General features: G+C 43.5%; 1 protein-coding gene across 1 annotated transcript in view; it reads right to left on the bottom strand.

Annotated features, from left to right (window-relative positions):
• The window catches only part of LOC121283937 (kelch-like protein 1), a 301,576-nt gene that overhangs the window by 111,837 nt on the left and 168,986 nt on the right, over window positions 1-20,753 (bottom strand). Inside the window, exon 4 of the mRNA XM_041198734.1 lies at window positions 12,934-13,130. Coding sequence (XP_041054668.1) covers window positions 12,934-13,130 — 197 coding nt within the window. The remainder of the gene's footprint in view (window positions 1-12,933; window positions 13,131-20,753) is intronic.

Raw genomic sequence — 20,753 nt, 5'->3', positions numbered from 1 at the left:
CCAATGAAAACAGTCCCAACTTCTCCAATCTTTCCTCATAACTGAAGTGTCTCATCCCTGGAATCACGCTCGTAAACCTCTTCTGCACTCTCTCCAATGTGTTCACATCCTTCCTATGGTGTGGCGCCCAGAAGTGTACAGAATACTCCAGCTGAGGTCTAACTAGTGTCTTATATAAGTTCATCATAACATTCCTGATCATGTACTCTATGCATCTATTAATGAAGCCAAGAATACTGTATGCTTTAGAACAGTTCTCTCTACCTGTCCTGCCTTATGTACATACACATCCTTTAGAATAGTATCCTTTATTTTAACTGTCTCTCAATGTTCTTTGTACCAAAGTTTATCACCTCACACTTCTCCACATTGAACTTCATCTGCCACCTATCTGCCCAATCCACCATAAGACCATAAGATGTAGGAACAGAAGTGTCCCATCGAGTCTGTTCCACCAGTCAATAAGATCATGGCTGATCTGATAATCCTCAATTCCACCTTCCTGCCTTTTCCCCATAGCCCTTGATTCCCTTACCGATTATAAATCTGTCTATCTCAGCCTTGAATATACTTGACGACCCAACCTCTACAGCCCTCTGTGGTAAATAATTCCACAGATTGACTACCCTCTGAGAGAAGAAATTCCTCATCTCTGTTTTAAGTGGGCAACCCATTGCTCTGAGATTATGCCCTCTGGTCCTAGACTCCAGGGGAAATAACCTCTCAGCATCTACCCTGTCAAGCCCCCTAAGAGTCTTATATGTTTCAATAAGGTCGCATCTCATTCTTCTAAATTCCAATGAGTACAGGCCCAACCTACTCAACCTCTCCTCATAAGAAAATCCCTCCATACTCGGGATCAACCTTGTAAACCTTTCCCTGGACTGCCTCCAATGCCAGTATATCTTTCCTTAGATAAGGGAACCAAAATTGTACACAGTACTCTAGGTGTGGTCTAACTAGTGCCTTGTATAGTTTTAGCAAGACTTCACTATTTTTATACTCTATTCCCTTTAAGATAAAGGCCAACATTCCATTTGCCTTCCCCATTACCTGTTGAATTTGTATGTTAGCATTTTGGGATTCATGCGCAAGGACTATGTGTCAATATCCTTTTGAAGTTCTATGCTGTCCTCCTCACAGGTTACAATTCTCCCAAGTATTGTGTCAACCGCAAACTTTGAAATTGTCCCCTGCACACCAAGGTCTAAATCATTAATATATATCAGGAGAAGCAAGGGTCCCAATACCGACCCCTGGGGAACTCCACTACAAACCATTCAGCCCAAAAAATACCCATTAACCATTGCTCTCTGTTTCGAATCCCTCAGCCAATTTTGTATCCATGTCGCTACTTCCCCTTTTAGTCCATGACCTATAACTTTCCGCACAAGTCGCTTGTGTGGCACTGTATCCAACGCCTTTTGGAAGTCCATATTTACTAAACCCTCATGGACAAAGAAAAAACTTAGAATTAATATCAGGACCTATTTAAATATAAGTGAATAGGCTTCTTGAATGAGTTCAAATCTCACCCATAATATCCTATCCCCTCCTCGGGCCATCTCAAATCACTCTACAAGCAATGAATTATCTTTTTTGAAATGCACCATGCTGATAATTAGACATATTCTTTGTACCTACTGAAAAATGGAGAACTAGACATTGAGGGAAAACATTTCTGCAAAAATAGAGTTCTCAAACTACTTGTGCTATCTAGGTTTTCCTGCAATTTGCCAAAGTTTGTCAAGATAGCAGCTACAAAGATACTTTCCCTTGTACCGCACCTTCTTCTAAAGACCATTGAGAGAGACTATCTTTCATGGTGTGTGTAAAACAGAAGAAACTACTTATTGCTGTTGAAAGAAGTTAAATTATCACACAGAATTTGAGTATAATTTTTGCATGGCATGTTGCCCCTGGCTTGACTGGTATTCTGTTTTCTATTTGTTAGTCAACTGTTTTGGGTTTTTTTCAGAACTGTGTCTCGCATTTAATCCATGTTTCGTTAACAAGGGTTTATGGTCTGCATGAAGAGAGTCAGCTGGGCAGTGGATAAAGCATCAATCACACATGCAGCAGATGGAAGAATCAATCACAATGTGCCTGAAATTTGGGATTTTATTTTAAATGTAACGAACATCAGGTCAAGTTAAGTCCAGTCAATTCCAATTTAAATATTTGTTCTCAGCTTCTCTTTTAAAAAAATGCTGCTTCTCTGTCAAGAAAGGAAGTATAAGCAGTGAAAAATTGAAGGCAGGGAGCATTTTGTGATATTTTCTTGCCACATTTTCAATCCGCAGGAACCTACAAGAAGGTGTGATCGTACTTTGTGACACCTCAATGACCTTGTATATTTCTATTTCCCAGGGCTGATATATTTCGTAGGCATTAACATAGAATGCCATTCGGGTCGAACAGTGAGTAACAGTGCCAAAGTCAGATGTGACAGGGCAAATCTGGCAGTGCGGCTTGCTTGTAGCACCATGTTCACTTCTTAACTAACTGACGTGGATTTCATACATCTACAATCCTGTCTCCTGCAATGAGAGGGTTATCTGTGTAGATTAATGTCAAACATACAATGGGTTCATCTATTTAGGGCACAGATGCTTATGTCCTTGTGCTCTTAGAAAATTTACAATACTTGCTGAGTTTGAGGTGGGTGCCACTGTGATTTGTGCCACTGTGAAGCGGCACAAATCAGGGTGTTCATAAAGCACAGTAATATGGTCAATTTGGGTAATTGAGTCTCGGGCGAAAGTGGTGGTCTGTACCTCTGCATACATTCCCCAATTTTCATAGACATGTCAACCAGTTAGTTTCTGAACAACTCCCATGTATTTTTGCAAGCCCTTAAGAAAGTTTGTGCCACCTGGCATCAACTGCATTTAGCTGTCCTGTCTCTGTCACTTTGCCTAAAGACACAGCGGGTCTGTCAGTATCTGAAGCAAGCAGTAATGGCACTCAGCCTTCAGATCACATTTGTGATTTTTTTTTTATTCATGCTTGGGATTTTGGGCATCAGCATTTAGTAATGTTCCCGATTAGTATTGAAGCTCGGGAGTTTTGTAAACTGCGAGGAGGACAGTATAGAACTTCGAAGGGACAGAGACAAGTTGGTGGAGTGGGCAGACAGATGGCAGATGAAGTTCAATGTGGAGAAGTGTGAGGTGATGCATTTTGACAGAGAATATGAAATGAGGGGTGAAATTTTGAAGGGGGATCAGGAGCAGAAAGATCTGGGTGTATATGTGCATAGCTCATTGAAGGTGGCAGGACAGGCGGAGAGAGCAGTTAATAAAGCATTTTGTATATTAATAGGAACATAGAGCACAAGAGCAGGAAGATTATGCTGAATTTATATAAGACACTCATTATATTTCAGCTGAAGTATTGTGTACAGTTCTGGGTGCCATTTTATAGGAAAGATGTGAACACGTTGGAGAGAGTGCAGGAGAGGTTTACAAGAATGGTTCCAGGGATGAGAAACATCAGCTACGAAGATAGATTGGAGAGATTGAGATTGTTCTCCTTGGGGAGAAGAAGGCTAAGAGGAGATTTGATGGAGATATTCAAAATCATGAGACCGCTGGACAGAGTAGGTAGGGAGAAGCTGTTCCTGCTCATTAAAGGATCATGAATGACAGGGCACAGGCTTAAAATGATTTGCAAAAGAAGCAAATGTGATATGAGAAAAAGCTTTTTCACACAAGTGGTTCGGGTCTGGAATGTATTGCCTGGATGTGTGGTGGAGGCAGGTTCAATTGAGGCATTCAAGAGAGCATTAGATGATTATTTCAATAGAAACAATGTGCAGGTGTATAGGAAAAAGGCAGGGCAATGGCACATGGTGATAATGCTCATTTGGAGAGCCAGAGCAGACGTGATGGGCCAAATGGCCTCCTCCTGTGCTATTAAAATTCTGCGATTCTGATTCTGTGATTCCTCTTGAAGCGCTGCAATCTCAGCTATTCAGTGACTTGCTAGCTCACTTCAGAGGGCAGTTAAGAGTCACATTGGTATAGGGGCTGCAATCATGGATAGGCCAAACCAGGAAAAGTTGGCAGGTTTAATTTTCAAAGCGACATTAGTGAGACCCAGGTAGGGCACCTCCATCAATAGCCTCCTTTCAAAATCAGGCGCCTCTCCCTCCCCCAAAAAGACCTGTCTCCTGCAGGTGCTCCCTTCCCCCACCCCATCATAGCCTCACCACCAACATCCCCACGCCCCTCTTCCCACCCTCTTGGATTTTACCTCATTTCCCTCCCTGCTCTGAGTGCCCTTGGAACATTAGATAACCGTGGGGCAGCCAGTATTGGCAGCGATGCATTCTCCACCAACGCCTACCACTCGAAAAATCCTGGCCCCTGTTCGCTGGATTATTAGTTCAGTAACATCACCACTGCACTATTTAGCAAATGTTACATGTCCATCTTCTGCTAAATATATTTGCTTCATAATTTGACCATAAAATGAGTTCTAATGCTATGATGCTCTATTATTTGTTTCAGATATGATCAATAGATTGAATGGTGTCCCAAATTACAACTTGCATTTATGTAGCGCCTTTAATGTAATAAACTGTCTCAAGGTGTTTCACAGGAGCGATATCAAACAGAATTAATTCCAGTAGTGAAAATGAAGAGTTAATCTAAAGTATGCTTATTCAAAGCACAGTACTGAAAGCTTACACGTACAGATATCAAGTTAGTGAAGATGATCTGGAAGTTGTAGAAAGTAATCAAAAATACATAGGATGGAAAATATAAAGAATAAAGAACAGGAAACACACACATAACAAGCTCACCAGAGGCACTGGAGTCACCTGTGGCCCCATACAAGCTGTTGGAAAGGATTGATTTATGTGCATTTTTCACAATGCCACTGGGACTAAAAGGATTAAATTATCAGGACAGATTGCACAGATGACGCTTGTATATTCTTGACTATAAAAGATTAAGGGGAAATCTAATTGAGATATTCAAGATGGTTAAAGGAGTTGTTTGGGCAGATAGAGGGAAACTATTTCTCCAGATGGTGGAATTCTCGAACAAGGGTGCATACAGTTAAAACTGGAGCTAGGTCGTTCAGGGGCAATGTCAGGAAACACTTCCTCACATGAAGGATAATTCAATTCACTCCACGTGATGCAAAAAACAGCTTAATGCACAGCATACTGCAAAGGTTATGGGTCCTGACAACACTCCCACAGTAGCACTGAAGACTTGTATTCCAGGACTCAGCAAGCCACTAGCCAAGCTGTTCCAGTACAGATACAATGCTGGCATCTACCCAAGAATGCAGAAAATTGCCCAAGTATGTCCTTCCAACAAAAAGCAGGACAAACTCAACCTGACTAAATACTGCCAATCATAACTCACCTCCTTATTCCCCAAACTCTGTCCACGATCTTCAAGGCACAAGTCAGGAGTGTGAATGAATATTCTCCACTTGCCTGGATGAGTGCAGCTCCAACAATACTCAAGAAGCTCGACACTATCCAGGTCAAAGCAGCCCACTTGACTGGCACCCCATTCACCACTTTAAACATTCACTCCCTCCACCACGCACACAATGGCAGCAGTATGTACCATAGGCACGATGCACTGTCGCAACTTATTAAGCCTCTTTCAACAGCACCTTCCAAACCTGTGACCTCTGCCACCTAGAAGGAAAAGGGCAGCAGATGGCAACAACCATGGCAAAGTCCCCTCCAAGCCAAACACCATCTTGAATTGGAACTCGATCGCCATTCCTTCACTGTTGCTGGGCCAAAAACCTAGAACCACCTCCCCCCCAACAACAGCACTGTGCATGTATCTACACTGTTGTAAGGTGTTGGTTATCATTCTGTCTTAATAAAGGTTTTGTAGTCTTAACTGTAGGTTAACTGTATGTGTTTAATAACTAAAAGAAGTAATTACATATATACAGTAATGCTCAGAGCTGTCTCCATGCTTGCTTGTGCACATGGTGCTTGTCCAAGACTAGGCTGACTCCCAGGTGTAGGGCATGTGTTCTCTTACATCAGTGTGAGGGCTGTACTGAACTCAGTCCCATATCAATCCTATATGTGCCAGACCCTCAAACTACACCCCCCCCCACCAAGTCTTTAATCAATGTATTTCAAGTTATACTAATTCATCACACATATTTACATCGTTATTACTACCCCAACTCCTCCCTTCAAGTATCTGAGCCCATAGGTTCAGGCAGTCTGGTAATCTTACAACCCTTCCATATCTTATTCACACTATTGTCGGAGGAGTGGTAGGCTCTGTCACTGCAGGTAATCTCTGTTGATTTGGAGGTGGTCCTGTGTATCTTTTCACCCTCTTTTTCCATTCCCTGGTATTGAACTGGTCTTTGTCGACTCAGTGATTATGGTGATCCGTGGTCGTTGTTCCATGCCATTTCTTGTGGGGCAGACAAACATTGTGCTCATCCCCATGTCATTTTTTTCCCTCTTTCTCTTTCATTGTGTGGGCTGCAGCCATGTTCTCTGTGTTGGAAGATGGCCATGCTATGAGAATGTGGTTTTTAGTAAGCTCACCTCTGTTCAGCTGTGTGGTGTGCCATCGGCAATGGATGGCTGCTACTTGGTTGCAGCATCGCCTGTGGCACTGTCATGCTGTCCGTGAGTTGCAGCATTTGCTCTGTAGTCATGGTATTGATCTCATCAACAGTCATCGGAGTTGGAGGTTGAGGCTTTTCTGGTTGTTGTTTGCTCTCTTGTCTGTACTCCACTGGATGCATCATGGCAACCAGCTGAGTGGTTGGCTGGTCTGACCAATGAGGGCTTTCTGGCACCTGTAACGAAAATGGACAGACCTGCTCTGCAAGAGTGAAGACAGTTCAGAGCTGAAGTCCCATTCAGGATATTCTTTCTTGTTTGAGCTCTCAGGAGGTTGCAGTTCTGTGTATTTTATGACAGTGGTTTTCTTGACACCTTCGGCCATTTTGAGGAGATTCAAGGCTACACAGGCATCTCTGCTCAAGAGAGAAAAAGACTGGTTACGGGTGAGGTACATAAGCTCGAAGATTTCTTTACTGCCATTCCTTAGTGGCTCCAGAATCATGCCTATGGCCAGAAGTCAGATTCCTCCAGGCCCACAGAGTGGCGTGTGTGTTGTTCGAAGCCAGAGATCTCCCAGCCATGGTTCTTCGTCTGATAGGATCGTAACACTGGCTCCCAGTTCCAATTTAAAGTTTGTGAGGCGTCCATTAATCAAAATGTCCACATTCAAATACTAAAATCTAAGGTCTTTGACCTCACCCAAGAAGCATGGCTGTGTGTCCTTTTGGTGTGCAGTATCGACCTTATGAATCATCTTTGGGTCTTCAGTGCATCTAGATGTTTTACCCTTGCACAGTTTGCCAAAGTATCCAATTCTGTTATATTAAGAGCATGGGCTGAACTTGCAGGACATTGATCTCACCTGAGGGGGCGCTTTGCCCCACAACATTGGCATGGTTGCTTTACTAGTTGGTTAGGGCATTGCTTCCTTTGACCTGGAGTGTCTCTGTTTCTGTGCTGTTTAACTTGACTGTGAGCTTTCCTTTGTACCATGGTTTACTTTCACTTCTTAAAATGGACCTGTGCTGCACATGGAGTTCAGACTCCCTTCCATCTAGATAGCTATCTCGAGGTGGGGTTAGATCTTCCTTGGCATGCAGTATGTCTGAGAGTGCGACATCCACTACTCCTACAACTATTCTATCCTTGATAATTCCAGATTTTAGGTCTCCGTATTTGCAACCTTCAGCCATCCTGTACAGATCATTAATGAAGGAATTGACAGGTTCTCCTGGCTGCTTGACAAGTTTTTTTTTTAAATTTAGCTCTTTCAAGGATTTTGTCACTTCTTAGGCTAAGATAAACATCGAATGATTTTAGTACTTCTTCAAATCTAGCAGATTATTTGTTGATTCCTTGTGTAGCAATAATGTTGTCCGTTTTCAGGCCTACTGAATAAAGCAATGTGTTAACATGTTGAGCTTCTGCACTTTTATCCAGATCTGAAGCAACCACATAATCCAAGGAATCTTTTTCTCCAACATCCCCAATTATGTGATTGATCTGAGCCTCAGATAAGTCCACGTGGATCTGGAAGAGCGGATTTCTGATCCATGGTTAGAAAGGTTTAATGTGTAGGCTCAGCTCAAAGGAGTTGCTGAAATTCAAGATGGCGTTGTTGTTCACTTGAAGACAAAGAGTTTTCCTGCGCTTGCTGGTTTTGGCAGGCTCCGGCTGTAAATGGTGCTCAAGCTCAGCCTTGAAAAAGAATTTAAACAATGGCTGCTCGGATTGACTGGCTGCAGACCTCTCCCTTTCAGCACTACGCTGTTGCGAACCCGTCGAATCCTGGAATTTTTTTTTAAGTCACGCAGAATTTTAGCTTTTGTGTTTTTTGTGAGGTTTTGGTCCTCTCCAGCTCTCCAGCACTTTCTCAAAGGCAGTTAGGGATGGGCAACAAATGCCGGCCTAGCCAGTGACACTCACATGAAGAGAAAGAATTAAAAAAACTGACTGCACAACATTAGCGGAGATTCCCAATTTCCCTTGCTGCCATCCCAGGAGTTAATGGCAAACTAATCCTCACTCATACTGGCTGCCCCACAGCTATTTCATGCTCCAAAGAGCACTAACTGGCTGGAGACTGGTCTTTTGCCCCTCACTCAGTGGGAAGTCCTGGCTCAGAGAGCTGCCAGCCAATCTGATTCGCCAGTAGCTCCCTAGTCACCGCAGCACCAGAAGCTGCAGCGGACAGGACTGGGACTGCACGTAGTCCCTGGAGTCTAAGTCTTGGGAGCAGGACCAGGTATGCTTTAGTCAGGTCTCAAGGCGGGCAGCGGAGGTGAGGCCCTGGGTGGGGTTGGGGGTTATGTTGGTGGGGTGTGGGGATGCTGGGTGGGGGGAGTGAGGACCTGCAGGCACCGGACTTTCTCGCGTTGGAGGGGGTGGGGGGGGTGCGGCCAATGGTAAAACAAGGCCGTTGATGGGGGGTGGGGGGGGTGGGGGGGGGGGATGGTGGGGGCACAAGTCTCCCCTTGTTGCAAGAGGCCTGAGCCTGGTTAATTTTTGGGCATCCCTGCCGCCCCAGAATTCCTCCCACCAGCCTGAAAATTGAGGCTGGGTGGGAAAAGCTCCTTAAGTGGTCAATAATTGGCCACTTAAGGGCCTCAGCTGGGGCAAGGGCGGGCAGGCCCACCACACCCCAGCCTACAAACCCGCCAGTGGGGAATGCAAACCCCTGCCCTATTTTGCTATGTAAGGTGAATAATGGGGTAGAAAAGAATTATAGAAAGTATTGTTGAGCATTTTACCTCAGTGCTGCTAACCCTTGCAGTCAACTGCTGCGCTTAGTCCATTTTTTAAATTAAGGCACTGTTCATTTCCTCGCATTCAAATGTTATCTCCTTTGACCATCATCACTTATTCATGTATGCTAATAATTTCATTGCACTGGTCTGTTTATTAGCATATAAAATGAGATTCACCAATATTTAAGGTACTGAGTCTCAATACATTTTATAGTATTAATAAATTCAGCAATATCTCTACTGAACAGCTGCGGCATTTTCAATTTCTATTTCATTACATTTTATGGATTGTGCCAGAAATTTCTATATCAATATTTTTTCGCCATGGAAAACTATTCCAGGAAAGTACAGTATATTAAAAGTATGCTTTATTGCTTATACAATTTTCGGTGTACTATATCTCAGAACAACACAGATGTTGTTTTAATGCCTCTACGTTAGATGAGAATTACTGGTCATGTAGTGCAGTTCAGTTCCTCAGTGTCCACATAGCCAAACCATTTATTATTTGGTATCAGTCAGATTGTGGTTGATTTTAATATTTTTAGCTCTGCCAGGGCAATATTGATACAATCCATGGAACAATGTTCCATGTTCCAACAATAGAACCAAATTTTAAGCTTACCCTTGAAAATTTGGTTTTACGGTTTCTATTCACTGGTAGGTCTTGATTTGAAGCAGACTCAGTTAGGAGGAATTAAATAAACTGGGTGCCAGAGCAGTTCTCTATAAAGGGGGAAGTTGTGCTAAGACCTTCCAATGCCTGGATATTTGCCATCGCACTATGGCTTCTGTGGTCAGAAAGCATCAAATGACTTCATCATAGAGCACTTGTTCTTCATGAAAGTCATAAGGCATATATGAAGTGCCTTGATAGGTTCCACGTGTCACTCATCACACTCAAGAAAAATCTGCTACCCAGTGAATGTGCCAGCTGTGATTCCGTTGGTAGCACTCTAGCCTCAGAGTTAGAAGGTTGTGATTTGAAGTCTTCTTCTTCTTAGGCAGTCCCTTGGGATTGAGGATGACATGCTTCCCCTGCAGTTCGATAGGTTCTGAGATGGCTGACACACAATCTGCAGACTCTGCCACAAATGGGGTAGGTGGTGCTTGAAAGGTCAAGTAGATGAGTTGTTTGGAGATTTGTGCGCTCTCTCCGATGCCTCAACTGTGCCTCTGCATGTTCCTGATGAAATCTCTTGATGTGTTCGATGACTTGCCAAAGGAACCTTCTCCATTTTGGTCAGTCACAAGCCAGGGACTCCCATGTGTCGGTGAGAATATTTGCCCTCTTCCGGAATACTTTAAGGACATCCTTAAAGCAATTGCACTGTCCACATAACCAAGTTCCAAGTAGGACAGTTTCTTCAGGAGTCTGGTGTCAGGCATACAAAGGGCATGTTCCACCCAGCGGAGCTACTTTTGAGTAATTACCATCTCAATGCTGGACATATTGGCTTTGGAGAGGGTGTTTCTATTGGGCCACCTTTCTTGCCACTCGATTTGGAGGATCTTGCAAACCTCTGGTGGTACTTCTCCAGTGCTTTGAGGTGCCTGCTGCAGATTGTCCAAACCTCCAAAGCATATAGGAGAATGGAGATCACTGCTGCCTGGAAAACTATGGCCTTATGGTCTCTGGTTTGAGATCCTGGTTCTTAAATACTCTTCCTCAGTTGGCCAAAGGCTAAGCTGGCACATCAGAAACAATGATGAATTTTGTCATTTATGTCTGCCTTCGTCGTGAGGAGGATCCCTAGATTTGGAAAATGGTCCAAATTTTCCAGGGTCTTGAAGTGCCACTCCAGAGATCTGAGCACAAAATCTAGGTTGACATTTCTGAGCCACCTCTGCACTGACGGAGGTGCCCATTTTGGTTGAAACGCTGAACCGAGGCCTTGTCCGCCCTCTTAGCTGAATGTATAAGATCCTTTGACACTATTTTTAAAAAGAGCAGAAGTTCATGCAAGTGCCCCGAACAATATTTATCCCTAATAAATGTCATTAAAATGGGTTACCCAGTCATTGCCATTGTGCTGTTTGTGGGAGCTTGGTGAATGCAAATTAGCTGTCATGTGTCCGAGAACAGTGTTACACATAAAGAAAAGTGCTTCATTGGCTGTAATGGGATATTTTGCATAAGGCACTATTTCTTTTTCTTTCAGAATATGCCACACATTGTCATATTTGTAGATATGAGTCTTGGAATGTCTAATCAATATGTCAAAGTAACATTTCCAAAGCATTATAACGTGCTAAGCAGAGCCTGATAGAAGATTTTGGTTATGTGTATTGTTAAGTGTAATTCCAACAATGGTTGTGTCCTGATCATAATGACTGATAACTAACTTGGTGTCTTAAGTAGCTGCACTTGTTTTTTTGTCCCGCTGTGCTCAGCAATCTATTCAAGATCGGTAACAATTAGAAAGAATTGGATCTCTGTTAAAACAGTTGAGTTTTGAGACCATGAGAGATCATGTAGTACAGATACTGAATGAAGAAACCAATGGCGGCATTCCCTCCTCATTTAAAAGGATCGAAATCTGATTGAATGGGCTTTAATATTGTTTGTACTGTGGCACTGAAATTTGTGAAGTAACAAAATGGTTTGCCAATTTTTTTTTATGCAATGGTACCCAAAGCTTTCTTTTCCCCTTCTCTCTTGGCACCATTGAGTCCTAGCTGGAATGTGATTTCATGAACTCCAGTCAGCAGAATCTCAGGTAAGTAGCCACTGTTTTGAAAGGGAGTTCAGTGGATAACAGGAACCATAATCGATTTTCGCCTATCAAAATCAGGGGGACTGGACCCTGTTGTAATGCACTTGCCAGTGAGATTGGCTATGACCAATTAGCCTAGCGTAGATATGAGTATCAAATGCAGGACCTTTGCAACCTGTGTGTTTCCAGCATTCAGTTCATAAACTTAAAGAGTTACTGGGGGAACTAAGATTGTGCAGTCTTAATTCTGAACTTTCAGAAAGAGAAGCCCAGTTGAAATTCTAAGCCAAACAAATACAACTTTCTGGTGAAGCACCAGATCCACTGTCAAAACTATTCGAAATGTCACCCTTTCTAAAAATAATTTTAAGAACACAGAAAATACTCTCATCAAAATCAATCCCCAAAACGGAGAGGGCTGAAATGTTAAATGTAGGTTAACAGCTGCATCAGATGTATAACAGGATCAATTTACAAATTTTAATTCCCGAAATGGAGCTTTGCTTCACCAGCAAATAATATCACAGATTTGTACAACACAGAAGGGGGCCATTCAGCCCATTGTGGCTGTGTTGGCTCTTTGACAGAGCAATCAAAGTAGTCACACTCTCTTACACTATCCTCAAAGCTCTGCATAATGACAAGAACAGAAATGCAGCAGACTTACCAAAGGATTTTTCAACCGTTGATCTTGTAAAATTTATCTATACAAAACTTAGCCCAAGAATGAAATCTTCAAGGCTTACATTTCGGGTAGAAATGGGCACGCCAGGCTGAACGCTGACAGCATTCATGAGCAAGTCTGTTCACGTACAACATCATACACACAGGGGCAAGGAAGAATTGATGCAAGAAGGTGATTGAAATAAAACATCTCTTGTCACCTTACCATAGTATAGCTGTGAGCCACCTTCATTAATTCAGTGCAGCCCTGAGCATCAGCAAATGCACGGATACCCAAGCAGTTTGATGGATGGAGCAGCTTCATTAGGAAATGGCAGCACACCTCCACCACTTGGGAGAGCTGGAGCAGGCAGGCAGCTGCTAAGAGATTCTCAATTGTCTCTTCCTTTAACTCAAGGCAGCCTGAAAACAAAACACACTGTGACAAATGTGCTCTCAAGAGTGACACAACAAACAAAGATTTTCAGAAGAAAGTGTTATTTTTGCACAACATTCGCAATGGCACTTTGCTTTCCCTGCCTGTCAATAATAATGAAAAACATTCAAAAGTAAATGTGAACCGTTTGTGTGCAAATTCCATGTTAAAGAGGCAAATGATTTTAACCTGAACTGTTTAACAAACCCTTCTTTGACATTCAGTGAGATGAAAGAGCCAGCGTGCATTAGGTAATTGCAGTGCAAATGACATACAACTGCTTCCCCTCCTTCAATGCTAAACTAGAAATTTCCAATCAGCATAATTTTAGCGCCATTAAGTGAATATTAAAATAACCTCATTCAGAAATCTAAATAAATACTTCTTTATTAATGCATGTGTGTAATGGTTATGTTGAATTTATATAAGACACTCGTTAGACTTCAGCTGGAGTATTGTGTACAGTTCTGGGTGCCACATTATAGGAAGGATGTGAACACATTGGAGAGAGTGCACAAAAAAGGCTTACGAGAATGGTTCCAGGGTTGAGAAACTTCAGTTACGAAGGTAGATCGGAGACATTGGGACTGTTCTCCTTGGAGAGAAGAAGGCTAAGAGGAGATTTGATAGAGATGTTCAAAATCATGATGGGCCTGGACAGAGTAGAAAGGGAGAAACTGTTCCTGCTCATAAAAGGATCAAGAACGGGTGGACACAGTCTTAATGTGATTTGCAAAAGAAGCAAATGTGACCTGAGAGAAACCTTTTCACACAACGAGTGGTTCGGGTCTGGAATGCACTGCCTGGAAGTGTGGTGGAGGTATCAAGAAGGTATTAGATGATTATCTGAATAGAAACAATGTGCAGGGGTATGGGAAAAAGGCAGAGCAATGGCACTAGGTCATAATGCTCATTTGGAGAACCAGCACAGGAACAATGGGCCGAATGGCCTCCTTCTGTGCCGTTAAAATTCTGTGATTCTGTGAAGATGGAACCGATCCTTAAAAATCAAGCTCCATGTTTTCGACTTCAGGGTTTAGACCAGTGCATGAAGTCACTGCGAGTGATGCAGGTTAAAGGAAGCATTTGCCCTTCCATCTGATACCTCCATTTACTCAAAATGAAGGAAGAGTTAATTTAATAATTTCAGCACCAATCACATTAATCTTTTTAATACTTCATTATTTACCCTTGGGATGTAGGTGGCACCTGGTGACCTACAATTATTGCCCATCTCCAGTTGGCCTGGGGACATCAAGAGTTAACTACATATTTTAGACTGGAGCCACATGTAAACCAGAAAAGTTAGCGGGAGCAGGTTCTCCTCCCTGAAGGGGATTTGGTTTTACAACATAACTCTCATGACCATTTTTCCTTGGATGGCAGACCACAATTTACCAAGTTTATTGAATTCAATTTCACAACTTCCCCTGAGTGGGATTTGAACTCCCAACCAATTAGTTGCCTATTACCATTACCATTGCACCTCTATATATGCGGTACATGGCGCATGAATACTTTAAAGAGAGTTTATTAGGAAACACAATTTGATTATTCTTTTCATTTTTCCTTAAATAAAATACTCCTTTTAAAAATACATTGAAAACATTTGGAGCTGAAATAAATGTATGAGTCTTCTACAACAACCTCAGACTAACATTGGGGTCGCACTGTTTTATTTTGAATGGGCTGTTTCTCACCAATGTTGCTTAATGAGGAGAGGTTGATATTTTCATTTGGTCAGTGGAGAGAGTTGTGAACTGCTGTTCCCTCCCTCCCTCCTTCCATCCATTCCCAAAGTTCTCAACAGGAGGGGTCAGTGTCCTGAACTACACTCTCTCTTTATTCAAAACCCAACATTTTTCCCAGTGGAGTAGTGAACACCCTCCAAGTCCTGAAGTTCCTCTTAATGGTACTACACTCTCTCTTTATTCAAAACCCAACATTTTTCCCAGTGGAGTAGTGAACACCCTCCAAGTCCTGAAGTTCCTCTTAATGGTGTGGGGAATCCTCATGATTTGAAAGCTCTCTACCATCCCCCAAGCTTTGAAATTAACCTGCATTACCTGTGGGTGTTTATGATCTGAAACAGGTGTAAAGTAGGCACTAAAGTTTCCAATATGGTAGGCAACATGTCCAGGATCTTACCACACCTAATGGTTTAGGCATTAGAAGAGACACTCAGATCCTTGGCCTGAAACAGGCACCAAAAGCTTTGCAAATAAGAGAATCTAGGTTGTTGTACTGTAGGATCATTTTTGCTTCATCTTTATCCCTGGTGTGTGCATTTATATATGTGAAAGAAAAAAGTAAAGATAAAGATAAATCTCTGGTTATGCCATCATTATTTGTTACAATCCCAGGTGTCCCATGATAAAAAAGATTAGGGTCAAAAAACATATAGAGTAGATTCACCAATATGATATTAGGAATGGAAAACATCAGTTATGAAGAATGTCTTGGAACACTGGGCTATTTCCACTGGAAAAGAAAGAGCTAATAGAAGATTTAGTAGAGTATTTTAAAATTATTAAGATGTTTTTGTAAAGTGATAAGAAATTTTTTTTAATACACAGAATCGCAGAATTTTAACGGCACACAAGGAGGCCATTCAGCCATCTTGTCTGCACCCACTCTCCAAATGAGCATTATGACCTAGTGCCATTGCCCTGCCAAATCCCTGTACCCTTGCACATTGTCTCTATTCAAATAACCATCTTTCTTCTGACTGAGATTGGTTGACCAGTGATTATCAAATTAAAATTAATGGTAAGAGAATGGGGAGAGAGCTTAGGAGAGATTTCTTGATCCAAAGACACAATGGAATATAGAATGTTTTGAGGCAGAGACTATTGCAACTTTTAAGGTGAAAATGGATAAATATTTGAAGCAAGGGAAATTACAAAATATGAGAGGGAGCAGAGCTGTCTGATTAGTTTTGAGTCTCTCAACTAAAGAACTGGTCGACATGGGGCCAAATTTCCAACTTGTTTGTTGTAAATTCCTATGGTTCCAAACTATTTGAAACATTGTTGAAAATCACTGCTTTAATTTCCCCAACAATATCTGTTTCATATACATTCTATAATCTAGAATGTCCGACATACAATTATTATGAATAGTTATTCATCTAGAGATCCGAGACATATAAGCCATCTTGTAGATAACAAGACCCACTGTACATGCACTGTGAAATAAGTACATACAATTTACAGTGCAGAAATGGACCATTCTGCTCAGTTGGTTCACACAAGCCTCCTCCTAACCCTTTTCATCTCATCCTATCAGAATGTCCTTCTATTCCTTTCTTCCCCCTGCGCTTATCTAGTTTTCTTTAAATGCATCCACAATATTCACCTCAATTGCTCCTTGTAATAGTGAGTTCCATATTCTTGCCACTTATTGGTAAAGAAGTTTCTCCTGAATTCCCAGTTGATTTAATGTTAGCCACGTTATATTTACGGTCCCTAATTTTGGCATCCCTAAACTATGTGGAAATTATGAATAATGATTTTTGCAAGATCACATTTTATATCTTGTACTAACCCCAGATGTTTCAATATCTGAGAAAAATGCTTCTGCCCAAAAACCTATCACACAGAGTTGAAATATTTATACAAAGCAATTTATTTTAACATTTGCCAAATTACATTATTTAAGAATGATCTTGAATTTTGGAAGAAGTATACAGTTTAATGATAGGTAAGAATCAAGTTGCAAATCCATCAAAAGAGTTGGTAAGCACAATTTGTCCTGTTTTGTTGAAAGCTTATCTATCTAAAATTGTTTGCACTTGCTGATATTCGCCACATATTTTAATCCTACAAAAAAAGCCCTTTACATCTGGCTTTTTTTTCAAACTGTAAAATTAGTTTTGTGTTTTCTAGCAAATAATTGTGTTCCTGCAACACCAGCAGTTTAATGTTGGAAGTTACCATTGACCAAAAAGTCAACTGGATCAGCCACAGAAATAGCATGGCTACTGGAGTGGGTCAGAGTCTGGGTATTCTGCAGAAAATACCACCTGACTCCATCTACATATACGAGGTCAGAAGTGCAATTGAATCATCTACATGTACCTGGTTGGGTCCAGCTGCAACAACCCTCAAGAGGCTTGACATCATTGTTATGACCAGGTCGACTGAAGTGAACTAACTCCTCACTTTGCCTTACTCCTGAGTTGGTTATAACAGAGTTTGAATTTACAAGAGAGTAATACTCCCAATTTAATAAATATTTAACTCTGTGTAACTTGGTTCAAAAAAACAAGGCAGCGAGGTTCCTTAAGCTAGCAAGTAAAGATGTTGTTTATTGTTAATATTCACTCAGGTAAAGGGAAAGAAATTATTAACGAAAGGTTTAAAATGTATAATTATGTCCAACTATACACTGATGCAAAAGCATCACACAACCCTGCACCCTCCGCCCCACCCCTTGCCAAGCATAAACAAGAGATAAAACTCTGCAGACTATCAAATCTTAAAAATAAACTTGGCCAAGTAACAAGTAAAGTAAAAAAAACATTGAACATATTTTACAGAGTCTTGTTTACAGCTGAAGGCTCCCTTTCCACAGTAGCCATTGGTACTTGGGGTTTCTCATTGGAGACAGTGGTGTTGATCCGGAATTCTCCACTCAGCACTTTTGGTTTGCAGCAATGAAGTCTTCTGGTGGGTTTTTCAAACCACAAACAGCTAAGCTTTGATGGGAGAGGTTTCAGAGGAAGGAGAGATGGGATAAGGCTGTTGCACATGTGGAAATTCCTTTCTGACTGTTCAAAATCCAGTATCTTTTCACCCAAGGGCTGGATTACGTGACCTGTCTCTGAGAGCTCCATAGACTTGAGGCAGAATGACCCTAGATTTGCACTAAGTGTGGTAGTGGGTGGGAGAAACAAGGTTTTAGCCATCGGCCGCAATGGCTGCATCTCACACCATTTCATCCCAAACCCGCCGTATTATCTATGCATTCCTGCGAAACACGCTGTTTCCATGGTGGGCGTGCTCTCATTCACCTGCCATGTCATCACCTCATCACTTCATCACACTGGGCGCCATATTTAAAGTACAGCCACGCGCAAACCTCTCAGTGCTTCCAGCTCAGGGACTGCTGCATGGAAGACAGGGTGACCCCAAAAGGTGAAAAGACTGCAGCAGTCCGGCATAGTGACGCATCCCTCGAGCACCTTTTGGACACCATGGAGGCCTGCCGTGACATCCTCTACCCCTGCTCTGGCCCCAGGATGGGCAGCAGTATCACCTATCCAGCATAGGAGGTGGTGGCAGAGGTAGTCAGAGCCAACGCCCTGCAAAAGAGGACAGCCACTCAGTGCCACAACAGGATGACTGGTCTCATCGGTTCCACCAGGGTAAGCCATTCTTCTCATCACTCTCAGCTCACACACTCACAAACCTATCACACGCCCACAGGGATCTCACACCTCAAGGGACAGCACCACTAACTCTCACACACCCTCACATCTCCATCAGGTTCATATCATCCCAAGCTCACGTTCTCATCCTGTACAGTGGATCTGCTCACCACACAATCATTCCACACAGTGCCATGTGTCCTGCTCACAATCCATCTGTTCCTATTCAGGAGAAGCCTGCTCATAATAGCAGGGAGAGGACCCAGACCAGGGGTGGAGTGACCCACAATAGGCCCCTCACCCACTTTGAGGAGTGTGCCATCATGGTGACCGGTGATGCATGGCCAAACCTATGGTTACGGTGAGGTTGGTGGCGAACATCCTCATGAGGATCCTGCACAACATCATCCCTCTCTCAACACAACTGTGTGCGCTCTCTTTCCTGCTTTTGACTCTGCTGCCATGCACTAATTATCTCTACTTTGGTTCACTTGGAGCTCTACCAAGCAACCAACACCCTCAGCCAGCCAGTCTCTCAGCTCCATCCAGGTCCTCACCTCCAGTCAAGAGGACACTTCCTCCATTGATGAGCTGGAAATAAGCAGCTTGGAAGACCCATCACAGCGCTTTCCCACACCCTTCACCAGCGCAGAGACACACATCTTGGTGGGACCTAGATCTAGGGGAGGCTTGGATTCGCAATCTTGTGGTCACTGCATGGACACACGTCTGCAGCAGGAGGAGGCAGGTTCAGCCGAGCTCCCTGGCACTTGGAAAACTGCTGGAGAAGAGGCATCTGTGAGGTCCGAGTCAGATGATGAACCTCTGGATTTGGCCTTCCACCTCATCCTGGAGAGTGAGGTGGAACATCCCCTAGAGCTGTCGGAAGCCCTTAATAGAGTGTCTCATGAGTCGAAGGAGTGTGTCTGCCTGCTCTCTGATGAAGTGGTACCCACTTGTGCATGTATGAAAGTCTCCATGGGATGGATGGCGGATGCCATGGAGACCCTGGTCCAGCGGAACGAGGAGATGCACGCAGACCTGCAGTCCAACATGGGATGCCCCGCAGTGGCAATGCAAGAGGGAATCGGGGCACCTCAACATCCCTCCAGGAACTCATCCCCCTCAAGGAGTCAGGCCAGGGCCCCTGGACACCCTAAGGGAGGAAATGTGGCAGCTGGACACCCCTGGGTCTTCTATTCAACCGCCTCAGAGACTGTCTTCTTCCTCAGAGTCCCCTTTGCCTGTGAGCCCCGTCCTTTGTCACCGCAGAGGGAGCAGGTGGCCAATGAGTGATTCTGGAGGGAGAAATGTGCCAGGGATAAAGCCTTTTGGAGCCTCAAGCAAGCACTTCAAGTCCCCACTGAGTCATCACCGTCCCTTCTACCGATACCGTTGAAGCCTCACCCTCCCACCCTACCTGCCTCACTCTGCCCTTGGTCATTCTCACCATTCCCTCATACCACACCTACCCTTAGTTTGCTCCCAAGGAGGCACTCATGGATCCATGAAAACCCCCTCTTGCACATTCACTCACACATCCTCCCCCTCTGGACACCTTCCCCCCTCTGAACCCCTTCCCCTCTTGGAACCCTTCCCCCCTTGGAACCCTTTCACCTCCAGAACCCCTTCCCCCCAGAACTCCTTCACCTTTTGGAACTCCTTTCCACTCCCTCCCACAAAACCTTCCCCCCAACCCCCTTAGTCTGCCCACCCCACCCCAGACTCTCCTCAGCTTCTTTCTTCCCCCTTCCTGACTTCTTCCTCCAACCTTATTCCCTTCCCTCTCCACACTCCTCTCCCTAGACTGCCTCCCCTCTCTGCACTCCTTCCTCTCCCTAGACTGCCTCCCCTCTCTGCACTCCTTCCCCCTTCTGAACTCCTTCCCTTACATCTTCCACCCAGCTTACACCTACCTCTCCAGTTACTGCCTTCTCCCTCATTACCCCCTTCTCCCTCCATATTCCCACCCCTCAATATCCCCCAGACAACTTTTTTCCCCTGCAATCTCAACCCCCCCCAACAGCTCTTCATTTACCAATCAATCCTAGACCTTCTTCTCCCACCCTCCTGTATAACCTCCTCTCCCAAACACAGCTGGGCCTTCCACTCCGCCCCCTTGACCATCATCCAATGTGAGTGGGCCCTCAACGGCAACTTCCCAACTTCTGTGAGCTGCTTCATAGCAGAGGCATGTCCATGAGAGTCCCCCCCAGCACGCCATGGACATTCCACCAGG

This window comes from Carcharodon carcharias, chromosome 11 (genome assembly GCF_017639515.1).
Source record: "Carcharodon carcharias isolate sCarCar2 chromosome 11, sCarCar2.pri, whole genome shotgun sequence".
Classification (NCBI taxonomy): Eukaryota; Metazoa; Chordata; class Chondrichthyes; order Lamniformes; family Lamnidae; genus Carcharodon; species Carcharodon carcharias.
The sequence above is the reverse complement of the archived record's forward strand: the minus strand, read 5'-3'. Positions and strand labels throughout refer to the sequence as shown.